At 38.8% G+C, this 13,141-nt stretch overlaps 1 protein-coding gene across 1 annotated transcript in view; it reads right to left on the bottom strand.

The window, feature by feature from the left end:
- Positions 1-13,141, bottom strand: part of obscnb (obscurin, cytoskeletal calmodulin and titin-interacting RhoGEF b) — a 134,180-nt gene that overhangs the window by 100,386 nt on the left and 20,653 nt on the right. The window contains 15 exon segments of the mRNA XM_037537029.1: positions 44-310; positions 1,194-1,469; positions 2,143-2,418; positions 2,761-3,036; positions 3,379-3,654; positions 3,997-4,272; positions 4,615-4,890; positions 5,233-5,508; positions 5,851-6,126; positions 6,935-7,210; positions 7,540-7,815; positions 10,395-10,670; positions 11,107-11,382; positions 11,681-11,956; positions 12,433-12,601. Of these exon segments, the coding sequence (XP_037392926.1) occupies positions 44-310; positions 1,194-1,469; positions 2,143-2,418; positions 2,761-3,036; positions 3,379-3,654; positions 3,997-4,272; positions 4,615-4,890; positions 5,233-5,508; positions 5,851-6,126; positions 6,935-7,210; positions 7,540-7,815; positions 10,395-10,670; positions 11,107-11,382; positions 11,681-11,956; positions 12,433-12,601 (4,024 nt within the window).

The following is a 13,141-nucleotide window of genomic DNA, read 5'->3' as shown; positions in this document are numbered from 1 at the left end:
ATTATTTATTACAATGAAACACTGCTACTGGCTTAAAATGAACCTTTGGTGGTGATGATGGCAGTGGTCTTGTCATCTTTGCATTCACAACTGTATTCTCCTTCGTCCTCCTGGACTATAGAAGACACTGTCATTATGCGGTGTGCTCCATCAACACGAATGGTAAATCTTCCACCAGGCTTGACTTCCTTGCCGTTGTGTCTCCAGAGGACGTCACCTACAGCTTTGTTCAGTTGGCAGGACAAGGTCATGGTGCCCTCCAGAACTACAGATACTGGCTCCAACCTAATCACAAACTTTAGAGGAGCCTCTGTGGGCACGTACAGAAGGGAAAAAAAGTCATCACAGACGACTCCATGAAAATGTACACTGCTCAAAAAAATAAAGGGAACACTCAAATAACACATCCTAGATCTGAATGAATGAAATATTCTCATTGAATACTTTGTTCTATATATACACGGTGTTGGGCTGTGAGCACAACCCCCATCTGTGGACGTTGGGCCCTCATACCATCCTCATGGAGTCGGTTTCTATCCGTTTGTGCAGACACATGCACATTTGTGGCCTCCTGGAGGTCATTTTGCAGGGCTCTGGCAGTGCTCCTCCTGTTCCTCCTTGCACAAAGTCAGAGGTAGCGGTCCTACTGGTGGGTTGTTGCCCTCCTACGGCCTCCTCCACATCTCCTGGTGTACTGGCCTGTCTCCTGGTAGCGCCCCCAACCTCTGGACGCTACGCTGACAGACACAGCAAACCTTCTTGCCACAGCTCGCATTGATGTGCCATCCTGGATGAACTGCACTAACTGAGCCACTTGTGTGGGTTGTAGAGTCCGTCTCATGCTACCACGAGTGTGATAGCACCACCAACATTCAAAAGTGACCAAAACATCAGCCAGAAAGCATAGGTACTGAGAAGTGGTCTGTGGTCCCCACCTGCAAAACCACTCCTTTATTGAGCGTGTCTTGCTAATCGCCAATAATTTCCACCTGTTGTCTATTCCATTTGCACAACAGCATGTTAAATTGATTGTCAATCAGTGTTGCTTCCTAAGTGGACAGTTTGATTTCACAGAAGTTTGATTTACTTCGAGTTATATTGTGTTGTTTAAGTGTTCCCTTTATTTTTTTGAGCAGTGTATATTATGTATATTTTGTATATGTATATTTTAGCATATGCCATGTCTGTCTTACCTTTTACATTAACTTTGAATTCCATGTTGTCATTATCCACTTGACATATGTAAGTGCCACTATCCTTTGCTTCAGAAGATTTAACAATGAGAACACAAGAGAGACCATCTTTCTTCATTTCATACCTATTGCCATCTTTCAACTGTACGCCATCCCTGAACCAACTAACATTTGCATTTTCCGATGTCACCTCACTGGTCAGTAAAATGTTCTCTGTTTCTTGCACCACTATAGCTTCTTTAGTAACAGATTTCTTCTGGAATTTAGCAGAAACATCTACAGAAAGAAAATGGGAAGCAATCAGAAGGACATACATGAACTATGTCTTTACAAAAAAATGAATACAATTCCTCAAGAATTCACTACATCATCAAATCTTACATTTAACCTCAGCTGGATTTGATTATTTCGGTACAATTCATAATTGCTTAAAAATACACTGAATATACAAATGTGACTGGAGAATTATTTTATACTGTATGTAATATCAATATTAAAAGAAATATAGTAAGATTACCTTTTTAATTTTTACATTTGTCTGCACTGTTTCATTTTTTTCAGAAGTAAGATTTTTCTTTTTCTCTGATCATAGGCAGTTATAGTGTTTAGATTCCACTAAAGATGGACATTTAAGTCAACAGGTTTGTGTGTTCAGTCATTGCAAGTGTAATCAAAACCACTGTTATGCCAACTATTTCAGTACTTCAGGAAACAACTCCAATACTTTGGAATTAATATGTGTTACAGAAAAAAACACTCAGAAATAAAAGCTAACAATTAGGCAGTCATTTGATTATGAAGAAAAACAACATTTAACAGTTCCAACAGCTCATTACTGGAACAATGAAACCAAAACTTTTATTGAGCTACACATACTTTATAATTGTCTAGAGCTGTATTAGTTTACTAACCAGTTCACAGAGATATTGCAAAAAAAACAATAAGTTACCTGCCACCTGAATCTTAAACACCAGCTTTTCATTTCCAGCCTCACAGATGTACTCTCCAGTATCTTTCTTCTCCACACTGTCTAACACCAGCTGACGGCTCTTGCCCTTTGTCTCCGTGTGGACAGTTCTGCTGGAACTCAGCTGCTTGCCATCTTTATACCATTTCACCTCAGTCTTTATGTCAGATACTTCACAGCTAAGTGTAGCTTTCTGAGAGGCAGAAACTTTCACCTCCCTCTGATAGGAGTCTTTGTTGATGAAAGCTACTTGACTTTCTAAAGAGACAATTATAAAATATGTAGATTCATCATTGTCATGCTGCTATTACTAATTGATTCAACATTGTAGAGACAGGAAGCATTAAAAAGGAGAAGGTATGTGTCATGATTGGCCCCTCCCAGTTATCCATGTGCTTGCGTTTTCGTCTTCCATGTGCTTTTGTTTACGTGTCAATGTGCTTTCGTTTATCTTCCCAGTCCGGCCCCCTTGTTTTCAGACTCCGCCCCTGATTGCCCTGTTATCCCTTGATATCCCTGTTGTATTTAAGCCCTGTGTTTTTCCTAGTTGTTTTTTGGTCTTTTTATTGTTTGTATGGTTAGAAGTGTTTGATGCCATACCTGTAACTAATATTATAAAGGCCAACTTCTCATTTCCAGCCTCACAGGTGTACTCTCCAGCATCTTTCTTCTCCACACTGTCTAACACCAGCTGACGGCTCTTGCCCTTTGCCTCCGTGTGGACAGTTCTGCTGGGACTCAGCTGCTTGCCATCTTTATACCATTTCACCTCAGTCTTTATGTCAGATACTTCACAGCTAAGTGTAGCTTTCTGAGAGGCAGAAACTTTCACTTCCCTCTGATAGGAGTCTTTGTTGATGAAAGCTACTTGACTTTCTAAAGAGACAATTATAAAATATGTAGATTCATCATTGTCATGCTGCTATTACTAATTGATTCAACATTGTAGAGACAGGAAGCATTAAAAAGGAGAAGGTATGTGTCATGATTGGCCCCTCCCAGTTATCCATGTGCTTGCGTTTTGGTCTTCCATGTGCTTTTGTTTATGTGTCAATGTGCTTTCGTTTATCTTCCCAGTCCAGCCCCCTTGTTTTCAGACTCCGCCCCTGATTGCCCTGTTATCCCTTGATATCCCTGTTGTATTTAAGCCCTGTGTTTTTCCTAGTTGTTTTTTGGTCTTTTTATTGTTCGTATGGTTAGAAGTGTTTGATGCCATACCTGTAACTAATATTCTAAAGGCCAACTTCTCATTTCCAGCCTCACAGGTGTACTCTCCAGCATCTTTCTTCTCCACACTGTCTAACACCAGCTGACGGCTCTTGCCCTTTGCCTCCGTGTGGACAGTTCTGCTGGGACTCAGCTGCTTGCCATCTTTATACCATTTCACCTCAGTCTTTATGTCAGATACTTCACAGCTAAGTGTAGCTTTCTGAGAGGCAGAAACTTTCACCTCCCTCTGATAGGAGTCTTTGTTGATGAAAGCTACTTGACTTTCTAAAGAGACAATTATAAAATATGTAGATTCATCATTGTCATGCTGCTATTACTAATTGATTCAACATTGTAGAGACAGGAAGCATTAAAAAGGAGAAGGTATGTGTCATGATTGGCCCCTCCCAGTTATCCATGTGCTTGCGTTTTGGTCTTCCATGTGCTTTTGTTTACGTGTCAATGTGCTTTCGTTTATCTTCCCAGTCCGGCCCCCTTGTTTTCAGACTCCGCCCCTGATTGCCCTGTTATCCCTTGTTATCCCTGTTGTATTTAAGCCCTGTGTTTTTCCTAGTTGTTTTTTGGTCTTTTTATTGTTTGTACGGTTAGAAGTGTTTGATGCCATACCTGCAACTAATATTATAAAGGCCAACTTCTCATTTCCAGCCTCACAGGTGTACTCTCCAGCATCTTTCTTCTCCACACTGTCTAACACCAGCTGACGGCTCTTGCCCTTTGCCTCCGTGTGGACAGTTCTGCTGGGACTCAGCTGCTTGCCATCTTTATACCATTTCACCTCAGTCTTTATGTCAGATACTTCACAGCTAAGTGTAGCTTTCTGAGAGGCAGAAACTTTCACCTCCCTCTGATAGGAGTCTTTGTTGATGAAAGCTACTTGACTTTCTAAAGAGACAATTATAAAATATGTAGATTCATCATTGTCATGCTGCTATTACTAATTGATTCAACATTGTAGAGACAGGAAGCATTAAAAAGGAGAAGGTATGTGTCATGATTGGCCCCTCCCAGTTATCCATGTGCTTGCGTTTTGGTCTTCCATGTGCTTTTGTTTATGTGTCAATGTGCTTTCGTTTATCTTCCCAGTCCGGCCCCCTTGTTTTCAGACTCCGCCCCTGATTGCCCTGTTATCCCTTGATATCCCTGTTGTATTTAAGCCCTGTGTTTTTCCTAGTTGTTTTTTGGTCTTTTTATTGTTTGTATGGTTAGAAGTGTTTGATGCCATACCTGTAACTAATATTATAAAGGCCAACTTCTCATTTCCAGCCTCACAGGTGTACTCTCCAGCATCTTTCTTCTCCACACTGTCTAACACCAGCTGATGGCTCTTGCCCTTTGCCTCCGTGTGGACAGTTCTGCTGGGACTCAGCTGCTTGCCATCTTTATACCATTTCACTTCAGTCTTTATGTCAGATACTTCACAGCTAAGTGTAGCTTTCTGAGAGGCAGAAACTTTCACCTCCCTCTGATAGGAGTCTTTGTTGATGAAAGCTACTTGACTTTCTAAAGAGACAATTATAAAATATGTAGATTCATCATTGTCATGCTTCTATTACTAATTGATTCAACATTGTAGAGACAGGAAGCATTAAAAAGGAGAAGGTATGTGTCATGATTGGCCCCTCCCAGTTATCCATGTGCTTGCGTTTTCGTCTTCCATGTGCTTTTGTTTACGTGTCAATGTGCTTTCGTTTATCTTCCCAGTCCAGCCCCCTTGTTTTCAGACTCCGCCCCTGATTGCCCTGTTATCCCTTGATATCCCTGTTGTATTTAAGCCCTGTGTTTTTCCTAGTTGTTTTTTGGTCTTTTTATTGTTTGTATGGTTAGAAGTGTTTGATGCCATACCTGTAACTAATATTCTAAAGGCCAACTTCTCATTTCCAGCCTCACAGGTGTACTCTCCAGCATCTTTCTTCTCCACACTGTCTAACACCAGCTGACGGCTCTTGCCCTTTGCCTCCGTGTGGACAGTTCTGCTGGGACTCAGCTGCTTGCCATCTTTATACCATTTCACCTCAGTCTTTATGTCAGATACTTCACAGCTAAGTGTAGCTTTCTGAGAGGCAGAAACTTTCACCTCCCTCTGATAGGAGTCTTTGTTGATGAAAGCTACTTGACTTTCTAAAGAGACAATTATAAAATATGTAGATTCATCATTGTCATGCTGCTATTACTAATTGATTCAACATTGTAGAGACAGGAAGCATTAAAAAGGAGAAGGTATGTGTCATGATTGGCCCCTCCCAGTTATCCATGTGCTTGCGTTTTGGTCTTCCATGTGCTTTTGTTTACGTGTCAATGTGCTTTCGTTTATCTTCCCAGTCCGGCCCCCTTGTTTTCAGACTCCGCCCCTGATTGCCCTGTTATCCCTTGTTATCCCTGTTGTATTTAAGCCCTGTGTTTTTCCTAGTTGTTTTTTGGTCTTTTTATTGTTTGTACGGTTAGAAGTGTTTGATGCCATACCTGTAACTAATATTCTAAAGGCCAACTTCTCATTTCCAGCCTCACAGGTGTACTCTCCAGCATCTTTCTTCTCCACACTGTCTAACACCAGCTGACGGCTCTTGCCCTTTGCCTCCAGATGGACAGTTCTGCTGGAACGCAGCTGTTTTCCATCTTTATACCATTTTACCTCGGTTTTCATGTCTGATACTTCACAGTTTAGAGTAGCTTTCTGAGAAGCAGAGACTTTCACCTCTCTCTGATAGGAGTCCTTGTTGATGAAAGCAGCCTGGGTGTCTGAAGGTTGTGCATGGAAATGTTATTTTTTAGTTGATGGCTAAACCATGAACCTTATCTTTCTTATTCACAGTCACAAAATCTCACCAAGAACAAAAAAGTGTATCATATCTTTTACAGGACAAATTTTTCAGTGACGATTTTTATGTAATAAAGCTACTGTTTACTCCTAAGAAATGATCCCACTGAGCCATGGTTCCTAACCCTGGTCCTGAAATATCTCTGCCCTGCACATTTTAACACTTTTACTGTTACATTCTCAGCTCTGCAGTAACACAGATGTGGTGTTGGTGTCTTAGTGTGTGTTGCATTGGTCTAAGTGGATCCAGCAGTACTGCTGGTGTTTTTAAACACTTCAGTCTCATTGCTGGACTAAGAATAGTCCACCACCAAAAATATCCATCCAACAGCATCCTGTGGGCAGCGTCCTGTGACCACTGATGAAGGACTACAGGATGACCAACACAAACTGTGCAGCACCAGATGAGCTGTCGTCTCTGACTTTACATCTACAAGGTGGACGGATGAGGTAGGAGTGTCTAATAGAGCGGAAAGTGAGTGGACACAGTGCTTAAAAGCTCCAGCAGCACTGTTGTGTCTGATCCACTCATACCAGCACACTAACATACCACCATCACCACGACAGTGTTACTACAGTGCTGAGAATGATCCACCACCCAAACTGACTGCTGAAGAACAGGGTAAAAGGGGGTTAAAATGGACAACGAGCGTAGAAACAAGGAGGTGGTCATAATGTTATGCCTGATTGGTGCATATAAATATATTTTTTTGTTTACGTTTTACCTACCTGCCACCTGAATCTTAAACACCAGCTTTTCATTTCCAGCCTCACAGATATACTCTCCAGCATCTTTCTTCTCCACATGGTCCAACACCAGCTGACGGCTCTTGCCCTTTGCCTCCATATGGACAATCCTGCTGGAGCTCAAGGGCTTGCCATCTTTGGACCATTTCACCTCAGTTTTCATGTCTGACACTTCACAGCATAGTGTAGCTTTCTGAGAGGCAGAGACTTTAACTTCTCTCTGATATGAGTCCTTGTTGATAAATGCAGCCTGAGTTTCTGTAAGGAGAGTCATTGAGCAATGAGGAAACTTACTGATTATATATCTTCCACAGCAGTTCTAAAGAAACAGCAAACCCTTCCATGCATTTATAGCATAGCCGTAACATGGTCAAAGAAAAGCACATGCAAAAATACAGGCAAAGGATAATCAACACTGAAAAATATTAGTTTCACTTGTGGAAGGTGACAGAAACAGTGCACTTATCTATTGTATGAGAAGAAAAAACATTACTATAGAGCTTAATATTTTTATTTTTGCGGTTAAAATGTGACTACAGTACTTGCATAAATTTCAAATGACAAATAACGGCAGAGATCCTTCATACCTGATACTTGAATCTTGAATACCAGCCTCTCATTCCCAACCTCACAGATGTACTCTCCAGCATCTTTCTTCTGCACACTGTCCAATACTAGCTGACGGCTCTTGCCTTTTGCCTCCATGTGAACAGTCCTGGTGGAGCTCAGCTGTTTGTCATCTTTATACCATTTCACCTCAGTATTCACATCAGACACTTCACAGCACAATGTACATTTCTGAGAGGCAGAAACTTTCACCTCCCTCTGATAGGAGTCTTTGTTGATGAAAGTAGCTTGAGTGTCTGGTGAAATAATTAATAAGCAGTTGACATTTAGTGATAATTAATTTTTCTCAGTAGTTGCAAACAAACAATTCTAGAACACCAATGAATTAACAGCTTCTAATTGACATAACTGACAAACCATGCAACAGTAAACGGCCCAATTCACCAGTTCTTACTTCAAGTTCAAAAACTCTCTAAAAAACAAAAAGTAACTTGTCAATGCACAGCCATATGCAAAGGTTTTAACACTCCTGATCAAATTGCATGATTTTCTAAGTAAAAATAAGTAACACAAATAAATGTATCATTTTTCTGCTAAATTTAGTGCAGAATTTCTATTTATGTGCAGAGTTTAACATACTGGGGGAAAAAAGTAAATAATATTAAAATTTTTAATATTTCACATTTTATGATTTTTTTGTATTATGCTAAATTCAGCAAATAAACAGTAACTGTGTGTTAAAATGCATAGAAGTGTATTTTCTGTAGAAGATGTGTACTTATGTCCACTTATTAAAACAACAAAATATACAATGGCAAACTTTTGTATAAGATCAATCACTATAACGGTCATACAGCTGAACCATGAAAATAATAGGTCACGTGATTATCATGATGCGCAAAATCCAGATGGATGGCAGGAAGTGATGAGCAGAAGGGATGAGACGGAGGCAGAGAACTTGTAGAGAGGAGAATTCCCACTCTGTAATGTCTTCAGGATTTCTCAAACGCTACAGGGAGCTCCCAAGCAAGTCTAAAATGAATGGCTTAAGATGTTGCATTTGAGCAAAATCATAGTTTTTAAAAGCTTAAACATTTTTTTAATATAAAGGAATACATCTCCTGAACATAGAACAGCATAAAACATTTTAACAATGCTGCTATATTTTTAAATGCTTTTGGAGTTACAGGAGCTAAAAAAGGACAGCTCGTACATTTATGACGTCCGTGAGCGTTAACAGCCAACATACAGGTACATTTTCTTTGCTTTTTTTGGTGAAATACATCATTCTACTTTCTATGATTAAAGTTACAGGCAAGTGATTAGAAAGCATTTTAACTTTTCATTTTTAGCCATGGCCAAAGTGAGTAGGGTTTTCAAAAAAATCGCCTGTATCGCACCATGGTAAATTAAAATATTCAGAATCAGATACGTTTTTGTCCTGTGTACATATTTCTCCCAAGTATCACTGAATCCTCTGAATTCCGATGTTAAAAGTCATAATACTAATATTGCTACATGTAAGCTAAAGCTACTGCGCATCAATTTCACATCACTAAGCTACATGAAAGCATGGTGGGACATGGCAATGTTCTGACAAGTTGTGTTACTTTATTGAAAGGTTATCGACTCTGAATTCATCTTCTTTTTCGCCAGCTTCTTCTTCAAATTTTCCCATTCCACCTTAACTGGTGCAGCAGCTGTGATTAGCTATCAGAAACATTACCACATGGTACAAAACAATATTGACATGTTGGTTCTGTGAGTAGAAACAGCAAAAATAAGTTAATGTAAGCCTACTTGTCAAGCAGAAACAGAACAACCTGCTCATACAATTCCACTCTCGATGAAGCTGAAGGCTGCTACTTTTTCCACCAGCTGCTTTTTCGATTTTTTCCACTTTCACCTTAAATGGTGCAGCAGGTATTATAGCACCTCAGGCATCAGAATGTCATTGCTGCACCATGTAAGTTGGAGTGGAAAAATTTGAAGAAGAAACTGGCAAAGATCATTAAGTTACCAGCATTAAAAGAATAGTTAAGACACTTTTGATAGCCTAAATCAGCTTATCAGGAGGTAAGTAATAATAGGAAGCGGAGTCTGTACTGAGTGCAGGTACATTTGTAAAGCTTTTCAAAGCAAGCCATGAATAAAAAAAGAAAGCTATATCAGAATCACATTGCAACTTAACATGGAACATGTATATGGAAATATACTACCACACTGGCAAAGCATTCTGGTTTGAACCATTTTTAAGGTGGCTACTTTGTGTATAATAACTTCAGTGAACAGTAGCATTAGCTTACATGTAGCAATATTCACTTTTCAACTCTTTAATGACCTCATAATTAAGAGGATCTAATGATCAACATATCATAAACATGAAACATATCAGCTTCAGAACATTTTTGATTACCAAAGGATGCAATAGAGGCGTAGAGAAGTTGAGCTTGTGTAATTTATTAACCATGATTTAAGGAGTAGTGGCGTTAGTTGTAATTATTGTTTTAAACCTTTCACCAAGGCAGAACCAAAGATGAACTGTTCAAAATATTGAGTATATAATATACTCTGCTTCTCCCAACCACAAATGAAGGTTCACAAGCCATTTTTGCCAGCGTTTTTGTCAATTCATTGCACTTGTCTCCCTTCATTTAATACAAGTTCATTGTGATTTCTCTGTTAGATCAACTTGAGTAGCCATAAACGATACAAACCATAAGCATTTTGAGAGCTTATGGTAGTGATTCCTATGTAGAAAATCACTTTCTGCCCTCCATCTGTAGTTCATGCCAAAACATTGCAGTGACATCATTTGCAAACAGCCTATTCTTCTTTCCATAAAGTTCAAATTCAAATAAACAATCTTCCATACCTGATACTTTAACACTAAATACTAGCTTCTCATTCCCGGCTTCACAGATGTACTCTCCTGCATCTATCTTCTCAATACTGTCCAAAACTAGCTGACGGCTCTTGCCCTTTGCCTCCAAGTGGACGGTCCTGCTGGAGCTCAAGGGCTTGCCATCTTTGTACCATTTCACCTCAGTTCTCATGTCAGACACTTCACAGCTTAGTGTAGTTTTCTGAGAGGCAGACACATTTACTTCTCTCTGATAGGAGTCCTTGCTGATGAATGCAGCTTGAGTGTCTGGTGGGGCAGTTGATAAGCAATGAGGAAAGTTAAAAATTTTAGTCAAAAATTTTAAACAAACAAATAGTGAATCTTACAGTTTGGTGTTTTAAATTTGAGGCCAAAATGCCATGTACATGATGTACGAGGAGCAAAATTAAATATAGCATTTTTCTGCAAAGTCAAGTTGTTTAACATATTAAAAAATATCTAATAACATGTAAAATGTGTAGTAACTATTCCAGAGGTCACATTTTATAGTTTTTTACCAATATGTAGGAATAAGCTGTAACAGTGCACTGACATGTGCAGAAGTGCATTCTCTGTAGAGAATATGTATAACCAACAAAACACAAGTTGACTCGGGCACCAACTATACATATGTATTACCCTATGATAAAATAAATAACTGACTCTTTGATGAAGTTATGGAGCTAAACAAATGGCTACATACCTGCAACTTGAATTTTAAAGAACAGCTTTTCATTTCCAACTTCACAGGTGTACTCTCCAGCATCTGTCTTTTCCACATTGCATAACACCAACTGACGAATTTTACCTTTTGCCTCCATACTAACAGTCTTACTGGAGCTCAGATGTTTGCCGTCTTTATACCATTTCACCTCGGTTTTGGAGTCAGACACTTCACAGCTCAGTGTAGCTTTCTGGGAGGTAGAGACTTTCACCTCTCTCTGATAGGAGTCCTTGTTGATAAAGGTGGCTTGCGTTTCTAGAGGAAAAATCATTTAACAACTTCAGGATGCCCATATAAGTATTAGTGAGGATTATGAAATAGTTAATCCAAAACAGTGAATTTCTAAAAATATAATTCAAATAAGGAGGATTAAGCATTAATCATGAATAGTTCTTTATGCTCTTTATTTTTTTAACCATCTGTGTACATTGCATGCTATTTTTAAAATTTTATTAGATTTTGTATAATTCCATATATGGGCCTGCTGTGTTTTTGACATGTCACATTAGTTCTATTCTGTTTTTATTTTCAGACCAATTAGTGCTACTTTTACCTTTTATTTTGACCTGGAATGTGATCTTGTCCTCTGCCGTCTCACATGAATAGCGTCCTTCATCGCTCTGTTTAGCTCCTTTGATAACCAGCTTTCTCTGCATCCCTTGGGACACAAAGGTTGTTCTCTGGTCCTCCACAATTTCTTTTTGCTCTTTCTTCCACACAACAGTAGTTCTAGGAGATGGCACCTCACAGCTGAGCACCACATCACCCATCAGAGGAGAAGCCTCCAGGGGTTCAGTCCTGGGCTTGGTAATAAACTTAGCTGGCTCCTCTGTTAAAGGAAGAAGGGGACTTAACAAACAACCAGCTATTAGTGCTATCTGCTTTTAAATTTTGAATTTTGGCAAAAAACTGTTAAATAATGAAATAAATTGGATATCCAATAAATCCAGTAGACTGATCTGAGAAGTGAATATTTTTTAATGGCAGTTAAATTTATTGTAAATCCATGTGTCATTTGTCATATAAGTAGTTTTAAATACATCCCTTTAGTTGAACACATTTTTAAACATGTTAGAGCAGTGCTGTGAAATCAGATTATGTGATGCCTAATACACTTTTTTACTGTATTTTTAAAACAAGATTTTTTCAAATTTACCACTATTGTACCATGATCATTTTATCATTTTAATAGTTTATTAACAGCACAATTACAATTTCTGAAATAAAAGTCTCATTGCATTCTCCATAATCATAATAAAGACCAGTTTTTTTGTCTGTCTCAATGTTGATGAAAGCACAAATTACCTTTTACAGCGAGGTGGATGGACATCCTATCACCATCACACACACACTCATAAATGCCTGCGTCATCATCGGTCACATTATGAATGGTCAGGGTGCGTCTACAATCCACACTCAAAGCCTCATACTTCTTACCCATTCTTAGTTCCTTGCCATTTCTCATCCATGTGACCTAACAGCAACACATACAGTACACTGGTTAGTGCTGAAAACTCATAGATCGAAGGATATTTGTAATTTACATTTATTATGTACTAAAAGCAAATATGTCCATATTTATTTTATCAAAAATCCAAAATCCAGAAAATATTAAGAATGTCCCAAGTCTGACCAGTGGATCAAGATTGGAGTCAATCCTGGAATATTTAAAGACTCAGGTATATTGCAGCACTGTTGTAGCGGCATCATAAACTGGCACTTTCTGCAACCTACATCTTTCTAAAATGAACATTGTGATCTCAAAATCTACAGTGTGTAAGATGAAAGATGAAAATGAAACCTTCTAATATCTGCAATGTCAGAGTATTCACTGTATATAAGCTCATCACCTTTCATCAAAATAGGGGAATAATAAATTGTGAACATGCAAGTATTTTTTTCTGAAGCATGAACAAAATACATCTCTGTTAGATTTTTCACTCATGAGTCATGACTGGTAAAAAATAAAAAATCTCTGCAAAATTAAACTTTATTGGTGACTATACCAGTTCCG

Source organism: Pygocentrus nattereri, chromosome 3, assembly GCF_015220715.1.
Source record: "Pygocentrus nattereri isolate fPygNat1 chromosome 3, fPygNat1.pri, whole genome shotgun sequence".
NCBI lineage: Eukaryota > Metazoa > Chordata > Actinopteri > Characiformes > Serrasalmidae > Pygocentrus > Pygocentrus nattereri.
The sequence above is the reverse complement of the archived record's forward strand: the minus strand, read 5'-3'. Positions and strand labels throughout refer to the sequence as shown.